The sequence below is a fragment of the Homalodisca vitripennis genome, chromosome 1 (assembly GCF_021130785.1).
Source record: "Homalodisca vitripennis isolate AUS2020 chromosome 1, UT_GWSS_2.1, whole genome shotgun sequence".
In the NCBI taxonomy this organism is placed as follows: Eukaryota; Metazoa; Arthropoda; class Insecta; order Hemiptera; family Cicadellidae; genus Homalodisca; species Homalodisca vitripennis.
In genome coordinates, this window is record NC_060207.1 from 147,906,304 (window position 1) to 147,928,864 (window position 22,561).

At 31.0% G+C, this 22,561-nt stretch overlaps 1 protein-coding gene across 1 annotated transcript; it reads left to right on the forward strand.

The window, feature by feature from the left end:
• Nucleotides 1-4,464: 4,464 nt before the first annotated feature.
• On the forward strand, nucleotides 4,465-15,030 carry LOC124373700 (lazarillo protein-like). Its single transcript, XM_046832050.1, has 6 exons — nucleotides 4,465-4,611; nucleotides 9,734-9,859; nucleotides 11,976-12,109; nucleotides 13,659-13,747; nucleotides 14,477-14,572; nucleotides 14,840-15,030. The coding sequence occupies exons 2-6, from the start codon at nucleotides 9,737-9,739 to the stop codon at nucleotides 14,989-14,991; spliced, it is 594 nt and encodes a 197-aa protein (XP_046688006.1). The 5' UTR covers nucleotides 4,465-4,611; nucleotides 9,734-9,736; the 3' UTR covers nucleotides 14,992-15,030.
• Nucleotides 15,031-22,561: the final 7,531 nt, after the last annotated feature.

A 22,561-nucleotide genomic window follows, 5' to 3' on the forward strand; every position in this document is an offset into this window, starting at 1 on the left:
GATCATAATACAATTTTAAATTAATTGAACTATCGTGGAATTAGGAGAGAGTCCTCAATTTCGTTCCGGAGTTATTTGAACAATAGAAAGCATAGAAAAATAAACTTTAGTAGAACCTTAAGTGCCCTAGGTGTTATAAAATATAGGGTCTCTGAAAGGTTAGTATTATGTCCAAACTGTTTTAATACATGTAAACCAATATATATATACAGTGTATATTTTGTCTGGAAAAAACACCCAAATATATCCTTTAATAATTTAACATAAAATTTGAAAAACCTCTACAATCGTGATAGAGATTGGGCATCTACTTTTTGAACAATATTTTTGTTATGTCACACCAACGGGGGGGTCGTCCTGCCGAGGAGTATCGTGAATATTCTTAAATGGAAGACCAATACCTGTGATACATAATAATTAAAGTAATAGCTTACGAATTGAATGCCACAAACCGCATCTCAAAGGAATTATTCTAATCCAGAAAATAGAGCATTTATAGTATTTGAAAATTACTGATGTCAACAATGTAATTTTAACATGGTTCTGCCACAAAAAGTGGTCTTACACTAATTTTTTAGAATTTTTTAATGTTCAATATTAAAATAAAATAAACAATTTAATTTTTAAGCTGTTTCATTAGTACTAAATTTACGCATTTTTAATACAATGAATAAAACTTATGAGTCACTTTCTCTGATTACTTATGAATCGTACTTGGAGTTTTCCAGTCAGCAGAAGTTTAAAGAGACAAAGTCACTAGCCTATGAGATAACATTATTTGTTTTATTTATCATCTGGTCTACGAGTTTCAGTTTGTTGAGCAGGAGCTTTCCTAGACAGGTCTACAGCTTGGGAATTACAAATTGACAAAGGTCATATCATTCCCTGTCGAGTTAATCAGTGTCTCTGAAGCATTGCTGCAACAAGTTATCTAATAACAGTATTTCAGTTTTTATTTGGCATTTTAATGGAATTAGTCCTGAAAGAGAACAATTACTCTGTTGATAAAGCGAGGATATGCGATCGTCAAAGACTTATCGGAAGTTTTAATTTGTTTCATGACACTTTCCCAGAAAGATCCCATAAATAAGTGTTTTCAAACAATATCAAAACTAATGAGCGTTTTTTTTTTTTTTTTTTTTTTTTGTTTTTTTTTTTTTTTTATTTTTTTTTTTTTTTTTTTTTTTTTTTTTTTTTTTTTTTTTTTTTTTTTTTTGTTTTTTTTTTTTTTTTTTTTTTTTTTTTTTTTTTTTTTTTTTTTTTTTTTTTTTTTTTGTTTTTTTTTTTTTTTTTGTTTTTTTTTTTTTTTTTTGTTTTTTTTTTTTTTTTTATTTTTTTTTTTTTTTTTTTTTTTTTTTTTTTTTTTTTTTTTTTTTATTTTTTTTTTTTTATTTTTATTTGTTTTTTTTTTTTTTTTTTTTTTTTTTTTTTTTTTGTTTTTTATTTTGTTTTTTTTTTTTTTTTTTTTTTTTTTTTTTTTTTTTTTTTTTTTTTTTTTTTTTTTTTTTTTTTTTTTTTTTTTTTTTTTTTATTTTTTATTTTTTTTTTTTTTATTTTTTTTTGTTTTTTTTTTTGTATTTTTTTTTTTTTATTTTTTTTTTTTTTTTTTTTTTTTTTTTTTTTTTTTTTGTTGAAATGCCAGGGAGTTACGTAATCGGCCAAATCGGTAGGATTCAATCTGCAACAGATTGAAAACATTGCACTAGATGCTTTTGCAAACATTTATTGAAGTCCCACATACATCGCTCAGAAAAGCTGCACAGCAACATATAGTGCACCCCTAAGTCTGTGAGTAAGATTTTGAAATAATAAATACAAACCATTTAAAGTCATTTAGTCCCAACAGTTAAGTAGGATGATATACTAGAAGAGTTGAGTTTTTGTGAAACATTGTGATGCGTCAAATGTGATGACATAGAGGATTTTACTGACCAACATAGCTATTTTCTGATGAGGTCAACTTTTATCACCTAAATGGCAAATGTTAACAGGCACAAATTGCCGTTACTGGGCTTAGTGAAACCCACATTGGATTACTGAGTCCCATTCCACAAGCAAACCACAAAAACTGAACGTATGATTGAAATTTTAGGTAGCAAAATTTGTTGGACCCTTTTTTCACATCCATGGAAATTTAAATGCCGCACTTTTACTACAATAAGCTCCAAAATGAAATAGATCCCAGCTATTCAAATTGCATCAGGAGAATACGTTGATAATGTATGGTTTTCAGCAGATGGTGCTCCAACCCATTTATGGGAGACAGTAAGAGAGTATTTTGGATTTTTATTAAGGTTTCCTCATAAATGGATTGGGCCGAAGAGGAGAAATCGAATGGCCTCCAAGATCCCGGATTTGTCACCAATCGATTATTTCCTATGGGGTCATTTAAAATTCCAACGTTTGTATAGAAGAAAGCCTCATAATTTTGGAAGACCTAGAAACATGGAATATAGAGGAGAAAAAATTTGGTGCCCCCCCCTTTTTTGATAACTGAAGAAATGTTAGGCAACACTGTCGAAAATCATTTTACACAAGATTGGCTCATTGTCCAAACCGTAGAAAGGACACAGTTTGAAACAATTGCTTTGACACCAAATGCAGATAAAACGTTTGTTGTAAGACTTTTCTAACAGCATACATTATTTTTTATTATTTTTTTGGGGGGGGGGGTTTAAAAAAAAATAAAGAAATCAAATAACATAAGTATTTCCATAATTGTACTGTAATAAAAAACTGGCAAATTTTGTGCCTAATAGAACCCACCTTAAAATGAAATTTTTGTTTTTATTTAATTGAACATTTAAAAAAAGCTTAAAAAATTTAGTGTAACACAATTTTGTGGCAAGAACCATGTAAAATTACATTGTGAACACAAGTAAATTTTTCAATACTAAAAATGCTCTATATTCTGATAGAAATAATTCCCTTGAGATGGCGTTTGTGGGCCTTCAATTCAGTAACTATGTACCTTTAAAATTATGTATCACAAAGGTATAGGCTTCCATTAAGAATATTCAAACGATACCCTCGGCAGGACGTCCCCCGTTGGTGTGAAATAACAAAACATTGTTCCAAAAATAGATGCCCAATCTCTATCCCAACGATTGTAATAGGTTTTCAAATTTATATTTAAATTATTAAAGGATATATTTGGGTGTTCCAGACATTAATATACACCCTGTAATATATATATAGTATATATATATAAAGATATATATATATAATATATATATATATATATATATATATACTATCTCTGCAATGCAAGTTTTGAGGGATAGTTTTTGAGCGATAGTCACATTTTGGTGACAGAGCGCTTTGTTATCTGAACACAGATAGTTTGGTTATAAAGGAAGCAATCAATACAGATCCAAACTACTTTGATTTTAGGGTAGAGAATGAAAATGAAGTTTAAAGTGATATTTATTAAAATTATTTCAACTCTCTTAAACATGAAAATTTGTGAATTGTTAAAAAAAAAATATAAATCAATGTTAAAATAAAAATATCTTGGATATTTCTCGAAACGGAAGCAAACTGCAAAATTCAAATTTCAAAGATGATATAAAAAATAACGAGTCAACTTGGAATATAAATTCTTTTTTTAAAGATCTTTGTTCGGTAGCTATCCTATTAATGATATATCTTTTACTTGTACATAGTAGTATTCTGGAATACGAAATATATATATATATATATATATATATATATATATAAAATTTTAAAACCATTTACAAACATATAGTTAGTTCAATATTTTCTTCACATATATTTAATAACAGTGAATAAGCTAAAAATTCCTTTCATTTAAATTTAACGATCCACTATTTTTTTCTTCAACTTTAGTGAGGCAACGCATACCACAGGTAAACTTTTTGTACAATACGTTATTATGTACAAGATTAGACAACATTTTGCTGGACTTACAACATTATATACTATTATTAATTTTGAAACAGTATTCGATTCAATGTAATTCATACAACTAAATTATTATTAATAAGAGTGCGTTATTTAAAATAATCTTTTTATTTTTACAAGGTTAATTACTATGTATAAGAATCTGAGGCCAGTCTTGTTTGAGTAGTAATTAAAATATGTAAATATATGTAATTTTAGATTTTGTATGAATATCATTTAAAAAATCTAAGTGTAAACACATATTTTCGTTCTTTATATTTACATTAAAAATGTTCTCAGTCTCTCCTCTGATGGAAAAATCTATGAGGAAATAGTTAAAATTAATTATCAATTTAAACCTAGTTTATATCAAAGTTTTATCTAGAGAGAGACAGGACTTTATGAAGAAACGATACATTGTAAAATGTTTAAAATTAAGAAGCTACAGAATATTGAATCCCAAAGGATGCAACGCCTTTCACCGTATTACCTTTGATGAGTGATAGATATACAGTAGATATGCTCTGGCATTCATTACTGCTGCAGGTGGCTGACATTGCTGTCAGAAAAATGTCAATCTACTTATACTTTTGACAAACTTTCCGAGTGTGTATGTGTATGAGGTTACTTGTATTTATTCATTCGTTTGCTATAAATACTTCTCTAAGTGTACTTCATTTACTCACTCCTCCTTTTGTATTCTAGAAGGTAAGTTCATTGCATTAACAGAATCAATAGATCCATTTCATAGACTATCATTAGTGGTTAGGTTTTTGAAGTATAAAATTATTTAAATACTAGAGAATTACTAGACGATTTGTATAAAATTATTCTAACCCGAGTGAATACGTAACACAAAGCTGATAGAATCTTCCCTTGAAAAGTACTCCAACGTCCACTAAAAAAAAACTTAGTTTAAGGTTCAGAATTATACAAACGTAATTTTGCCAAACGTCTCTCAAAAAGATGTGTAAAAATGTGACGGGAAAGTATGAATAAATAGATAAGTGGTGGTATATTTGGAATAGTATATTTTTGGCAGTTTGTTCAGTGAACTCAGTGCATGTTTCTGATGAACGAAATACGATTTCTGTATATAGCCTTTGTACGCATCGATAAGTGTTTAGCGAACTGACCTAGAGGTTTTAAATTTGGTGTAAAACTCTAGCTCTACTATCACTGTATCGACATTAAAAATGGTTAAGTTCCGTACATTGGGTGCTATGAATTCTGATAGCTAAAGAGAGTTAGTCAAATAACTTTCGTTACATTATCCTTTATAATTTACTCCTTGACATGGCAAACAGTTGTCTATGTATAATACTGTTTGCATATTGTAAGGATAGTGCCTTTGAAAAAGAGGTTCTGCCACCTGAAACTTAACAAACTTATGACTTTGCTGTATAAGTTAAAAAAAAATAAGAGTTCTGCGATTTTTATACAAAGAGCGTTTTGAAATTTCACGGAATGAACAAATTCCTGATCGAAAAGCAGGAAATATTATAATATTTCCTGGAAAATTCTTCATCTTACAGTGGATTCTGAATTTTTGAACAAGGTTTATCAAAACTCATCTGGCCTCATCATGTGGGCGTACAAAAATCACCTGGCCGACCTATTGTGCTTGAAAAATCATTTTATTCCTGAAAACATCAAGGCTTGTGAAGTAGCCTTGATTAGTCTCAACTAGCATTTAGTTTATCTTTTGCAGTAACCATAACGTTCTGTAAGGAAATATGTTGCAGTTGTTGGGTCTACTAGGGATAGTAATAGGGAAATTTTAAAAAAGGAACTTCTCAAAGGAACCCACCAAAATAAAATTATTGTTGTTCAGTATCTTAAACGAACTGCTTTTGTAAGATGCCAAGGGGCATGTAAGAATATTTTGTAAAGAAGGTTTTTCTTTCGAGAAGTGATAATACGTATTTTGTTTGAACGGTGGTGTCAACAAACAAAACCTTCCTATTGGTCTGATCGCAAAATTTGAATCTTATTCGAGAGTTCAGTGGGCTCAGATAAAGTGACTATCTTTGCACGATTTATAAATACGGCGATATTAGCCCTTATACTTTTAACGAGGATGGAGCTACAGCAACAGTAACATTCCAACGGCATGGGTCTTGCTTGAAAACTTTTAAGACATCAACTTTAAAACTTAGGATTGGACAATCTTGATGACGGTTCGCTTTATATACCACATTGCTTGCGTGTCAATAGAAACGCTAAGAGCCTTTTCCCCTATTTATAGGTTCTGTTGTAATGCTTGTGTAATTCTAAACATAGGCCTCGAACTGTAGAACACCGATATCGATTTAGGAGATTTAAGCTAGTCTTCAAGATATAGCACAAGTACTTTTTGTGATTCAATGTTTATTGAAATTAAAATAAGGCTATTGCCATTTATACAATTTAATAATATATATATATATATATATATATATATATATATATATATATATATATATATATATATATATATATTTAAATAATAAAGTTAACTATAGAACTATAAAATAAAACACCTATAATTTAATCCTGAAGTATTGTTAAATGATTATTTTTATAATTATAACTATTAAATTTATATATTTTACAGCTTGTAAGAATTTTTATAAGTTTAATTTTAAATACCAAATAATTTCTCCTTTGTAGAAAATAATGAAAACCTTGATCTCAATTAATAAAGAAAAATTTATTTATATATCTAGGGTAGTATTTACCCTTGCCGTTCATTTCCTATAGACACAAATATTGTGTTATTTCTCGTAAATAATTAAATTTGTCTGGCGTTATTTTATTTTACTATTCAAAAAACAAGCAATAAAAAAATATTGAGTTTTATTAAGAGTGAAAATTTAAGTTACGTTTTTTTACGGAAATCGCATTTTAATTATTGGTTGTAAGACGAAATCCAGGAGAATTAACAATTAAACCATGCCACAACTATTAAGCAAACTTTTAATCGACGAAATATGTAATATTCACAAAATTCGGTTCCTTAGAAGCACAATTTTGCTATGTTGTTCCATAGTCTTTTCATTGGTGATTTCTTCCAAACTTTAACGTGGGACAAAGATTATGCTGAGGTGCTTTTACACACACACACACACACACACACCACACACACACACACACACACACACACACACACACACACACACACAACACACCACACACACACAACACACACACACACACACACTCACACACACACACACACACACACACACACACACACACACACACACCACACACACACACACACACACACACACACACACACACACACACACACACACACACACACACACACACACACACACACCACACACACACACACACACACCACACACACACACACACACACACACACACACACACACACACACACACACACACACACACACACACACACACACACACACACACACACACACACACACACTCACACACACACACACACACACACACACACACACACACACTGATCAGATTATCAGAAACCCAAGCATTTCGTTTTCTAGTTTTACTGTTAACTTTTTTCAGGTATGATGAGGCTTCCTGACATTCCAAATATACTCTATAAAATTCTGCCAGACATTTGTTCACATCATGTTCACTGAAAACGTTACCCCAGTCAGCCAAACTTAACTGTCTACGTAACATGTCATAGTCTATTACTTTAATAAAACAATTCCTACTGGTAATATTACAGTCTAATTGGGACAGTTTCAATTCTACAGCAAAATGGTCTGTTAAACTTAAATTTAAAATTTCTACTTTTAAACTCTATATATCTTTGAATTTCTTACAAACACATGGTCAAGGCAAGAAGAAGCGCTGTTAAATATTCTAGTGGGGGGGCGTTAACATAGCTTATAAATCCATAGGATGACAATTAGATTTAATAGTCCTTACCTGAGCCATTATTATTTAATATACAAATATTTAAATCTCCTATAATAATTGTTGGGTTATGGGACAATCTTAAAATATTTTCAAAGTCAGTTTTTAAAAGTGTTGGAATAAAAATTTACAATTACGATATATACCATATAATGAATGTCCAAGAGCGTATTATTATAATTTACTGTGAAAGTGATATTGATTATCTCAGCAGTGGACAGCAAGATAAGGCGGTGAGTGCAGCGGAGGTCGCAGTCCACGTAGATAACGACCCCACCGGACTGGTTATCTGGTCGATCTTGTAGTATCAGGTCGTATCCGGGCAATTGATACTTCACCTCCTCTCCACTCTTTATCCACACCTCTGTCAATACTATAATTTTGTAATGTTTGTGACAAACCACTTAAAATAAATTTCACAAGTTCATCAAAGTTCCTTCGTAAGCTTCGAATATTCAAGTGAAATATCCCTAAACTATGGTCACTGAAATCTCGGCTTTCTCATTTAACGGCTCGGGAGTTTTTTAAACTGCTAATAATTCACTTAAAAATTATTGTATCGTCAATCCAAGGCTGGTTAGATCCTCAAGGGAAGATTATACGAATTTTTTTTTCTTGTTCGGACTTCCTAACAAATATTTTTCCCTCTGTAACCCAAACAAATTTGTAATTCATATCCCTAAGTCTTTTGGCGTGGTATAAAATATTTTTGTTAAATGCAGTGAGATGCTCATTTACGTATATCTTGTGGTCGGGATATCCCTTACAAATGTAGTTGACTCAAGCCTAGCTTTTTTGCAAGTTTTCAGAAGCAGGTCACGATTTTGCCGATTTGAAAACTGGATAATTATAGGTTTTGGGCCTTTATCACGTTTTGTCGGAATCCTGTGTATGGCCTGCACATCCCTCTCAAAGTCAATGGGTACGCCCACTGAGTTAGATAGTGTCTGGACAATATCACACATCTTCTCGTTGGGTTGTTCAGGAACGCCATCAATTTGAACATTTCTATTCCGATTATATTGTTTCAAGTTGTAATAATTGAATTTTACACTCGGAGATTTCTTTTTGAGGAGTGAATTTTCAGCCGAAAGTTCGCTGTGGGATTTTTCTAGAGACTTGACTTTACCTACAAATTCACTAATTTTTTTTTCATTACTCGTCTATTTTAGCCGAGAAAAAATTCATCGATTCTGAGAATTCAGACATCTTTTCACTAAATTTTTTTTCGTAACTAGAAAATTGTTCCCTGATGGTTGTCTCCATTTTTTGCAAAAAAATCAGTATGCATTTGGTTTATTATGTCTTTTGGTATTTTAGCTTTCACGTTACAAGACTTACACCTCCAAGAGTCACGCCTAGCCTGTCCCATTCGGTTTCCATGTCGATTCTAGAATGTCGGCACATTCAAAATGAAAATACAAATCACATACCGAACATTTGGCACACTCATTTGGTCCTGGAAGCGGGTCGTTGCACGTAGCGCAATCACTCATCGCAGCGGCGGGTAGAGGTTATGTTGCGGAGAAACTGACAATACGTCTGCACTACTCGGGCTGCCAGCACAACACTGTGAACTGTGAACTGTGAACTGTGAACTGTGAACTGTGAACTGAACACACACACACACACACACACACACACACACACACACACACACACACACACACCACACACACACACACACACACACACACACACACACACACACACACACACACACACACACACACACCACACACACACACACACACACACACACACACACACACACACACACACACACACACACACACACACACTTGTATATATATATATATATATATATATATATTTATTTATTTAGTAGAATGGGTTTTAAATAAAATTTTAATTGCATTACATTTTATACGCTTTAACAATTTGTATTCATATTTTGTTACAGCTTATGAATAGAGTTTATTGGAACTATTCCAGTATGAAGGTGTTCGTCCTTGTAGCAGCTTACCTGGCAGTAGCGGCAGCCGAGTGTCCTAACCTTACACCTGTACAGTCCTTCGATATCGAAAAGGTAAATATTGTATACCTGTGGACAAGTTAAATTGAGGCATCCGAGGATCTTATGATCTGGCTCACCGCCGTATGATTTTTGTAACGTCCCTGTCGTCATGATTGCGCCCATATCCAACAGCAAATTTGTACATTTTGGAATAATTGTAATTTAAAATATCCCTTTCGGAGGGTTCTAGGACTGTAGCTCCTCGCCTGTGGGTAATAGAAATTTTGACTGAGCATTAGCGTTTCTAACTGAACATTCTCTAATTTAGTAATGGATTCTCTGCATTCAGTTGTCTTACTGTTAATATGGTAAATATTAGCAAAAAATTAACTCAATCGATATCTCCAATCTTCAAAATTGGCTTAACACAAATATACCCAGTTACTATTTTTATTATATTAGAAACAAGCCTTAATGTATTAAATTGAGTACTACAAAATTATATTGTTTAAGAGGATAATCAGTATTTTAAAGATTTACCTTCATTCAAGATCTGTTTCGTATACCAAAGTTTTATCAATTCATACAATAATCTTTAAAATAATAAAATTTGGATGGATTTTATTATTACTCTAGGATTCTAGGATTCTATTTTAATACAAAGCAGCGTTATAAGGATTTTTCCTTACATAAAAACGCCAAATTTTCAACTACATAGACTTATATCTACAGTATTGAGTATTAAACATCTTCAAAAAATGTTCTAAAACATTTGATAACGTGTACTTTTAATAACGAAACAGATCAAAACTAATTGTATTATTTTAAAAATTATTTAATATTAGTTTACTAGGCGAGAGTAAAGACATAATAATGGAAAAATAAACTATATTTTTATATAAATAGTTGGACAGTTATTATAAAAAATTATGGTTGCCTGTAAAGTCGGTTTTACGGGCGAAGATTTTACGTGACAACGTCTTTTTCTCGGTAGAATATTTATTGATATGAATATTATTAAATTGCACAATAGGAACAAGGAATTGAATGAAAATAAGAATTGCACAAATTTTAACTATAGAAATATATTTTGTTTACTAAAACATTGTACATAATTTGAAATTAATTAAAATTTGTTATTGTAAATGGTAAAGTTGAATAAAACATTTACTAAAATTGGAATTTGAAATTCTTGCTAAACACAGTTAAATTCTAACTCCGCGCGTGGTGATTGGTCGGTTTAGTTCGTTTGTTTGGTCGCACTGTTATGACAGGTTAGAGGTTATAATTTGTTATTTTAAATGTTTCACTAGCAATACGCGCTGTTTCTTCTCAATCGACTGAATTACGATTGATTGCAGAGTGATTTAAACTAATAATTTACTTAACACTATCAACATTTGTCAATAGTATGACATAACCTATAAACTCAGTTTCTCAACTTTTGTGTCAATCTAACAATTAATCAATCAATCATAGTTTACGATAATGAAATATCAGTGTACAATTATTTACCTTTATTGTTGTAGTTGTTGTAAATGACGAATCTAAGCACTCCACATTTTCACGAATAAACATAGTTATCTGCTTTATCCCGTGCGGCGGACACACAGTTATCTGCTTTATCCCGTGCGGATCCCGTGCGGCGGACCCACTGGACGGGCATCGTAACGTTACCGGGCGTTACACTTTTTCATGACTCCGAGCCGCAACCTAATTTAAGACGTTGTCACGTCAAAAAGTATTACACTTACCAATGTTCTTAGAATTGAAAATGTAACAGTAATTACGCTTTCTCTATGCATGTTTATGCAAGCTGGAGACACAAGCATATAACAATCTTTAAGTTTTAATTCACGATTAAAATAACTTTTCACAACACCATTTGTTATATTTATTTTACTAGAAATTTATGTACTGTATATGTGGAAAGAAATTTCAACAACACATCTTCATTATTCCATTCATCCGAGCGAGATTAAATAAGATTTCTTGTTGAAATAACAAGAAATGTTGATATATATCTATCTATCTATCATGTTCATTATTTGTAAATCTACAATAGGTTAGAAGAGATGTCGCTTTTATTGTTCTAAAGGTTTTTAAAAATTACAGGAATTATGGCTCAATATTATATTATATTATTTTAAAAAATTAGGATTTTATATTGACTCATTTGTGTGTAAAGTATCTAGGCACCTGGTACCATCAGGCAAGTACCGAAAATTTCGCCTCTTATGGACCGAGCAGATGCGCCAAGACCGAATACACCTTGGATTCCACCACCGGCATCGTTCATATTAAAAACTCTATAAAGTCCAAGTAAGTCAGCATTATAGTACTCACTTCCTTCTTATTTTATTACATAATATCTCTCCTTTCCTATAGTTTAATTTTTGTTTTTATTTTCCCATTAAAAAGCGTTAAAATACACTTTTATAACCTGTTCCAGCACCGGAATAATGTAGTTTTCATGAACACCGGCAAACCCGGAGCTGGATAAATCTACTGTCAAAATAGTCCAGTTAACAGTCTGCTTGCCTTGCTTCTTTATGTAAATACAGAAAACCAGAGTTTAGTGGTTTAAACCCCTTTTAAGTGTACGTTATTTGTAAAATAGTGTATACACCCTTTTTATTAAGCGGAGACAACACTAACATTTTATAATTATTATCAGTATGATTTGTAGCTGTATTTTTCGCGTCCAAGTAAGACAACATCATAAATTCACTTCTTCCCACTGATTCGTCTAATCCACTCATCTTCACTTTCACGTACCTCTTAGGGTCCACCCTCAATTTCCTTCATTTTTGGTTCCTCTGGTATATTTAGTATTTCAGGTATATCTGGATTATATGAGATCCAACTTAAATATAGATTATTTTGCTCATTATCAATGTTCATCTTATTTAATATCCAGATAGAGTCATATTATTGAGATTGATTTCTTAGAAATTACTAATATATATTATACTATTTAATCCGTGGTGGCATGTATCTATCTCAATAACCATTTTTCTCTTTTAAAGTTTACATTTTTATTAGTATTTTCGAAGCTATTTCTAATCTGGGTACAAATCAATATTAATTATAGCACCAAAAATATTGTAGACCGCAAATAAACGCTTTTACATCTAAGTAGGATTCCAAAAAACCCTTGGTTAGGGGAAAAAAAAAAAAAATAAAGTCACCTGTGGAAGCGTAAGTAAATTACAGTGAAAGTGAATTTAATCGGTCGCATATGGCTCTTTTGACCATAGTAACTTTTCGGTCGTATGTTATATATTTTCTTTATCGTGTTAAAAAGTAAACCATAAAGACGTCTAAGATTTTTCAAGTAGTATAGTGACTACACTACTTGAAAAATCTTAGACAGGCAGTGAACTGAAAGAGCCCAAAGTGGACGCTTTTAATCAAAGTTAGTTTTTTTTGGTATGTATTTTCATGGTTGAGGCCCGAGCCAAACTTAACTATGGCACTTGAAATATCTTAAATAAATTAATCTAAACAAGACGGGAGTTGACAGTTTTTTTTATAAAATTGGCTTTTCGAGACGTATATGCATATTCATACAAAAACCCCTAAAATAGAAGCAGTCATATTTTATTAACGTTTTGAATCTCTCAACTATAGATACTGAAATAATATGTACCAGATATGTCTACTTATGTTTAAAAAATTGTAGAGCTCCATCGTATTACATCATTAATGCTTTCACTATGAATGTTATGTCCTTCGATTTTGAAAATTGCATGTTAAGCCGTGGGTAATTGCTAGTACTTATTATAAACAGAGTTTAAACATTTCCTTATATCATAGAACTACTAAATACTAAATAATCTGTTATTTATGACCACATACATTTTGTCAGATTCGGCGAAGAGACAATAACCGGGTCAATGGAATTGGCTGACCCCACTAAGGATGAAGGCAAGCTCAACGTTAAGCTGCAGTTCCCTTGTGAGTAACTTTCATATGACTCTAGCAGTATTAATAGAGGTGGTGCCATATTAGTAGAGGTACCATAATTGGCACCACCTCTACTAATACTGCTAGTGTACTATAACTAGTAGCGAGTGAACAGGTGTTGAAAGAGAGACTGTTCCACGGAGTGATTTTTTAAATTTGAATTTTCGTAGCATTTGTTAACTGTACAGTCTAGTGTATCCCGTATCGTAGACCCTTACCACTGTATCTTTACACACCTCCACTGGCCTACGAAATCATTACTATCTAATGCTGTGAGTCGTGACAATTTAGTAATAGATTCCTTGTTATTAGTTTCAATAGCCAAATATTTTGGTAATTACAAATTTAACTAGTTTAGATACTCATGCAAATAGTATATTTTATCTGGATATAATATTAGAGCATCAGGAATACACAACATTGGATAAAAACTGTCTGTCTCTTAAATTTGCCCGTATACATCATCGTTATATACTAAATAAACATACTTATTCAATTTGGCTCAAAAACTTATCAGCATACTGTGCCGACAAATATTTTTAATAGAACTTTAAACTCTTAGTTTCGTATTCGTTCTCATTATCAATGACAAAAAAACTTTGAATTGTTAGAATTTAATTCATAATAAAACATTTCCTTATTATATACACATAAACATAGTATACTACAATGCACTATGAATGTGGACAGAATGTCACGAACAACGATGACATGTTTCAGTCGGCACTGCTGCAGGACAAGTGTTGGTGTTGGCAACCGACTACGATAACTACGCAATCATCTACACTTGCAGGATGTTCTCTGGTGTCCCCACAAGTGAGTAGACTTCGACATCTGTCTTGAATATTTATTATTAATTGTACAAAAAATTAATACAGATGCAATAACAAAATCTGCACGTATATCTGTAATATACATATGAGTACAATGTATATCCATTAGTCATTGTTATATGCTGGAGTATATTATTATAACGTAGACGAACCATTACTGAAAGATGATCTACGTATGGATATTATTCTGTAAAAACCTAATAAATTAATATCAATCATTTATAACTTACAAAATCAATGTAACCCACAGAGCACGCCTGGATACTGACCAGAGAGCAGCACCTGGACGGCGATGCCAGGGCGAAAGTTGAGGCTCTGGTTGACGTCGCATTTGCCGACATTTCCAGCCAAGGTGGGCCAAAGAAGAGTGACTTCCGTAAAACCGGTCAGGAAAACTGTTAATTGATCAGTTTTTGAGATGAAATAAAGATCGAAATTTTACAAATTTGTTTTTGAATTAATCCTTTTTATTGAGAATTCCCACAACTGTAAACAAATACTAAAAAGCAATCATTTGGTTGTTCATTATACCAAAACTATCGAAATTTGAGTTTTGCTTTGAAGTATATACTTTTTATATCTTTGTGTTTCATTGTTTCTTTTATATTGATACCAATTAAATATTAAGATACCTCGAAATATGTAAATTTAACGCACGTGGTTAAAAGCTATATTTGAATACACTGATATTTTAGTGATGAGATTTAATATGGGATAATTTTGATAAATTTAAACTAGTAAATAGCAAGGTATTAAAACCTGGCATTAATATATTTCTGCTTGTATCATAACTTATGAACATCATTGATACTTCAAATCTCTCAGTCATAAATAAATGTAACCAACATATGTAAATGTAACGTTCGTAAAAAGTTTTACTAAAACATTAAATATATAAAATGTATTTATTTATTTCATGATTTATATGATAGAACTCTGAAATAGAATGGCAACGCATTTTTTGGCACCTGAAATCCTGTTTCCTAAAAAAAACCACCAAAAAAAAGAAAAGGAAAAGGCCACCAGCGTGATTTATTACTACCTACTTTATATTATAGGTGTTTTACTTTCCCAATCCTATTTAAAGTTTTAAAACGAAGATTTGTGCAATCAACACATTTCAGTAGAACCATTGAACTGTTGTACAGTAATTTTATATTTAATGTGATCCCTCGTTTGCAAGAAATCCTCTAATTTTGTACGTAGACCTTTTATATGGTGGTAAATTGAAGTTAACTGATTTGGCTGTGCCATTTATTAATTTAATTTGTATTAAATATCCCACACAGAGTGAGAAAACTGTTTAAAGTGATGTTTTTATATAAAAACTAACAGTACTACCGCATAATGACATTTAAGTGTCTTTGTATTTTTGAATGCAGGAGTGGCCGAATCACAGATATTCGGTTTTACAAATTAATCTTTTTCGATGCAAATAGCAGACTTAAACTCATAGTTTTATGTAAAATTGTTTGGCTTGTCAGTTTGAAAACTGATGGAAATAGGTCATGTCTTCATTAGACGTCACCATTGAGAACTTTCATAGAACAGTGGTGACAAATTAATGTATATGGTAAATGGTTTAATGTATTCAACTTTCTTTTGATAGTTGCTGGACTGAAACTTCCTAATCTTTAAGAGAAACCATAGAAAACGTGTAATGATCTAACAATCCATGTGTACATTTTTATTGGCAAAATGGTTGTTACAGTTCAAGAAGTTCACACACTTAATTGAATGAACGCTATTTTTAACGTAAAGACTGTGCTTGGCGTCACCATTGCTTAGTAACATGTTTATGATATATAAGGATCTTCCTATAAAACAAGCATAAATGTTTATGTACTTTTGCTATGTGTATAAATGAACATGCTACATTGTTACATGATTGGTAGAAGGCAGACGGCCATAAACGATGAATGATTGTATAATGAGATTAGAAGATGTGGGATTTATCCCTTTAATTATCATTGTCAAGACGAAGTATTATCTCGCCACTCTGGAACGGTACGAATGTGCTGACACTCTTTAAAAAACAACATACAAGTATGAGCTTCTAAATGGTAACTAACCATTAATTATTTTGAGAAACATATGAAGAACATAGGTTCTGAACGTCTTTACCTTTCTGCGAAGAGAGTTTTACAAAACTTACTTATTATGGTGGTTCCAATTTTTTGTCTATTAGCGTGGTAAAAAAATGTAGTCTGCTTCTTTGTTTTGGGGTCCATTTAAAGATTGTTAGTGCGAGCTGCGAGACATATTTTATTTCAAAATTCAATTGTGTTTTGAAACATAAAGTACACTTCAGTACGGTACTTACTTTTAATTTACAAATCATAAAGAATATAACTATTTCAGTAAATAAATAACTTTATCATTAAGATGGAAAAAACTTTACTAAATTTAAAGGGGATTTTATTTAACAGATATGAAGTTTTGTGTTATATAAATAATTGGGATAATTTGCACTGAAGGAAACGTTAAATGAATAGTATAAATGTAGTTAAGATTTAGACATTTACATAACAGACTGTTGTCTATAAACAAAAAGGAGTTATACAATGTAGAAGAATAAGATATCAAAATTAGATTTTTTTGCGGTTGAAAGCATATAAAGCCTTTAACTGCATATCAACAAAACAAATTGTGTATAACTTTAGAGACGAATGCGTTTGTAAAATATTGTATTAATAGTTCTTTAGTATTAAATGATATTAATGGTTAATATTTATTACAAATGTAAGATTTAATTGGCTTGGAATGTTAAATATTTGGTTGAAGTAATAATATATTATGTGAAAAAGTAAGACGATAAGACTGTTCTATTGAATTTAAAGTATTAGAAATGTAAAGTGTAAAAAAACTTACATTTGAGTTAAAATGATTTCTTACATATGATATGAAATGTTCAACTTATAAATGTTTTTTTTTTACAGTTTTATTTCGTACTATATATTTTAAAGTCATAGAGTAAAGGAATACATACTACAAATGTTAATCAACACGTTTCCAAGAATTGCGTGATAAAACTATTTTTTTTACTAAACGTCATTATTTAGGCAAGCAACGAATAAAATTTTAAAATATTTTAAGATATTCGTAACTGATCGTTTTAGGTCTTAATTTACCACTATTGAACATTCCTCATAGTAGCTAACTGTAACATAATCAAGACACACAAAATATATACACACATGTGTTTACTAGACCTGTTATTAGGAAGAAACTCAATGTATTTTTACCGAAATATAATTCCTCTGGACATTTGCCATCGTTGTGATACAGTACAATCAGTAAGACTGTTTTTTATCGTATTTCTCACAAAATTCATTTTTTTCACCATTGGTATACTTCCTCTTATAATGTACGTATATATTGGAGAAAGCAATTACAAATATGAATAGAAAAAACTCCTTTTAAAACTTTTAGTTAGTTTGCAAGAGAAAGGACAATCTTCAATTAACCAAAATAACAGTAAGCGCGTTTGAGTATAAATATTTTTACTACTCGTGGTGTAGTAGTTTGGAAGTATTTGTTTCTTTGATTACTGTAATAAAACCATCACGTTGTTGGTATCAATAAATGCAACGGTTTTAAATGGCAAAATGTTAATTTTTTTCGACAATTACACTTTTAAGTAAACATTTAAAATATTTTAAAAGTAAATTAGGATAACATTTTTATTCTTTGTTTAAAGCTTATTACATACGATAGATGATTCAAAAGATTAAAATGTTTTTGGGCTTTTAATATCTTTAATGTAACAAAATTAAAACGGGCATTTAATTGTTGTGTGCACTTAAACAAAACAATTACACAAAAGATTTGTCCATTTGGCTTACACCTGAAGATGAGTAGATCGAATCCCGAAACACAGCAGTCTTATTTTGTATTTTAGTGTCAATTCGGCTTAAAGGTTCAAAATGATCAAGGGTATTGAGAAAGATTTTCAGAAATTTTCGTTCCGGAAGTGGAAGGAGAAGAGTCGTATGTCGTCGCCGTTCAAAGCAAGATTATGTCTTTTAAAACATTATTCTCTACACCTTTAATCCCTCGAAGACTTCCCATATACAAAACACCTCAATACAACTAACTGTATTATATAAGTTTTTTTTTAAATAGTTACTATAATGTTTAGATAATTACTGCTCATAGTATTTTTGGCTTCCTCTTTATTGATTCTTGTTTAATCAACTATATTGGTTTAAAGCTGCAGGGTAGTTCTCTGGATATCAACAGTTACTGTGTATGCGATGGTTGGCTGTGTAAGCCGATGATGTTAAATTATGTTCATCACACAACGGGGCTTTGTATCACAGACCCCCTGCTTAGTAATAAGCAGTGAGATAACATTACTGTTGTATTACACTAACACTGCGTTCATGGACTATTGATGTCAATTACTGGGACTTAATCAGAGATAAACATTAACTTTAGCATTTATGATATAGTATGTATTGCAATTGTTACGTATTTACATAAATATAAAGTCTATAATCGGCACAGATTAAGAGATTATTAATACAATGTGGAGCACGAAATTTTTTTTGAGTATACAATTGAAAGCGTACTATGTGATCTCTCAAAATCAATATATTTGAAGTATATATGCTTCCTCTTTCAAAAAATAGTGATTAATATTTCTCATCTCAATAGGAAATATAAATAGAATAGAATAGAATAGAATAAACTTTATTTCTCATAAATATGCACACATTCCAACATATTCAATACAAATATACAACAAATATAAATGCAAACCACATACATAGCAAAATAATCCTGTGCATAGCACGCGATTACATAGTATATCAGTACTGGCTGACCTTGACACATTAACATTCATGCCACACATACATACATACATATACCGAGAAATAAAGTATTAGCCTCCAAGGCAAAGCCTGTTTTGAGGCATTTACATGATTCATAAAAATAAAAGAACTAGCAGTGATAGAACAATAATTATACATTTTCAAATATTATAACATAATCCTAAAACCCTCTTTATAACAAAATTCAATTAGATTCATACTTGCAAGATAAAACAGATAAATCACACATACACTAATTATATAAAATAAACTATAAATAATTATAATCATCATTATGTCTACATCTATTTTAAACAAATACTATCCATTGTACAATTTCCTACACCCACACATACATTTCCCTATCAACCAACAATACAACATTTCATACGTAACTCATAATACAAAGACAAAATACTATTATTTCAGCATTAGTGTTTATTATTATAAACCATGGCCATTAACAGTACATATCCCTCCCACTAGTTTTGGACAATAAAACTGGACATCAAAACAGTACATAAAATACATTTAAAAACATTTAATTTACATTTAATAAACATTCAACATTCTGTAATGAAAATACCCACTCCTTAATACATTTCAAGAAAGGTATAAACGACAGACTACTAATTTCACAAGGTAATACATTAAACAATTTTGGTGCTAAAAATGAATAATTTTTTAAAAAGAAGGTGTTTGTTGGCATTGGTGTGGTATAATTGTCAGCATGCCTTAATCTCAATTTATATTCATTACTTTCTTTACTATTTTTGCTTCTTATATAAAATAATTTTAGTACCTTATACACATACATATATCTGAGAGGTAGAATCCTCAATTCCAAAAACAAAGGAAAAGATGACTCTGTTACTCTCTTTTTCAATATAATTCGTATAAAATGTTTTTGCATTGTAATTACAGGTTTGAGATTTGATATGTACGTCCCTCCCCAACACGAGATCGCATAATCTATCCTACTATGGACTAAGGAAAAGTATACCATTCTCAAGAGTTTTTCATCACAAATATTCTTCAGAAAATAAAAGATTCTAATTACATTATTCAGTTTATTCTTTAAGTATGCTAGATGAATCTTCCAGTTCAATTGTTTGTCCACCCAAACTCCTAAATATTTCAAAGATTTCTCACTCTTTACCAGTCCACACTCTGAGTTACATGCACTATCGTTATTTATACAGTCCAAACATTTGTAAATTATGCTATTTTCAAAGTTAAAATTTCCTCTGAGACTAAAATTTATAAATTTTGTCTTCTCCGGACTTAACACCATGTTATTTTTAGAAAACCACCATCTAAGTGCTTGCAAATCAAAAATCAATCTTGACCCTTATATCTTCCCATGCATCTTCAACATAACATAGTGCTGTATCATCAGCAAAAGAGGTTACTTTTCCACTAAAACTCCCATCACAAAGATCATTTATATAAATTAAAAATAATGTTGCTCCCAACACCGACCCTTGAGGTACTCCAAATTTCACATCCCCAAATTTACTTCTCGAATCTTTAACTTTAACACACTGTTTCCGCCCAGACAGATAACTTTTAAACCAGTTATAGGCAACTCCTCTGATTCCGGCATTGTATAATTTATCTAGAAGTATATCATGGTGAACCGTGTCAAATGCTTTAGTAATATCTAAAAAAAGTCCAGTAATTTTCTTTTTGTTGTTAAGTCCTTTCGTTACTGTATCCATAAAATCGTGCAACGCTGTCTCTGTACTCATCCCTTGCCGAAAGCAGAATTGATTTTTACTAAAAAAACTTGATTCTTCCAAAAATTGCAATAATTTATCTTTAACTATTTTTTCAAATACCTTAGCAAACGAAGACAACAATGATATTGGCCTATAGTTACAACAACTTGTCCTTGAACCCTTTTTATATATAGGTATAATAACAGCTTCTTTCAGTTTTTTCAGGAAATTCTCCTTTTTCTAAACTTAAATTAATAATATACAACAAAACATGTGATATCTTACAATATATTAGCTTAATAAACGAGGAAGTAATACCATCAAGTCCCGGAGAGGTACCGGTTTTAAGAGAATATACAGCTGTTCTTAATTCAACTTCCGTGACAGGTCTCAAAAAAAATTGATCTAACAATGCTCTTTCGCTTAAAACAATTTTTTAAATTAACGTGTAATAAAGGATTAGGCTCCTTCACTTTTTCAATTAGTTCCCCTGCAATAGATAGAAAATAATTATTAAATTCATTTGCTACCGGTTCAGGATTATGGACAGTGCTTCCTTCTATTTGTAATACTATTGCAGAATCATTACACCTTTCCTGTCCTGTAATTTCCTTAATAGTTCTCCAAGTTTTTTTATGATCACCACAATAATTGTTGAACTTCTCAGCATAGTAACTATTTTTTACATTGCGAATGTTAGTTTGCAATTTATTTCTATACTCTCTAAAATACTTGATTTTATCAATGTTGTGAGGATTAGCTTTTATAGCCTTTAGTAGGTTATTTTTTACTTTAATACGTTTGCATAAATTTGAATTTATCCATGGTTTCAATTTTACAATTCAAGGAAATTTGTGGTTAATACTTTGCTTTGATTGTGTTACTATAGAAATTAGAAGTTCATAAAACTTATCATAAGCGAGCGAGGCATTTGATTGATTGTAAACACTACTCCAGTCTTGAGAGTCGAGTTTACTCATCAACTGTTCATTGTTGACACGATATGCCGGCCGCTCAACTGTGACCTTGAACGCATCAGCTGGCATCCCAGCTGTTATTGTTTTTATCATTACAGCTGTCATAAAGTGATCCGTTACATAACTCTCTATAACCTCTGCCTTAATGTCTAACTTATTTTTATTGTGATTCTTCACTAAGATATGATCTATACAAGACTTGGAATTACCACACACCCTGGGAGATAGTAAAAGTCTACAATCGAGATGGCAGTGGCTGAACAGTATGTACGTATTCTTTTAGAGCTCCCTATTAAACCCTTTACAAATAGTAAAATACCAAACTAATGTTCTACTTTTGACTTTATATTACAACATAAGTAAATATCTGTGTCTATATCAAGTGGAATTTGCTACAGTTTCTTTTAAATTTGATAAAAGTGAATATAAGTGGTGCTTACGTCATCATAACCTCAAA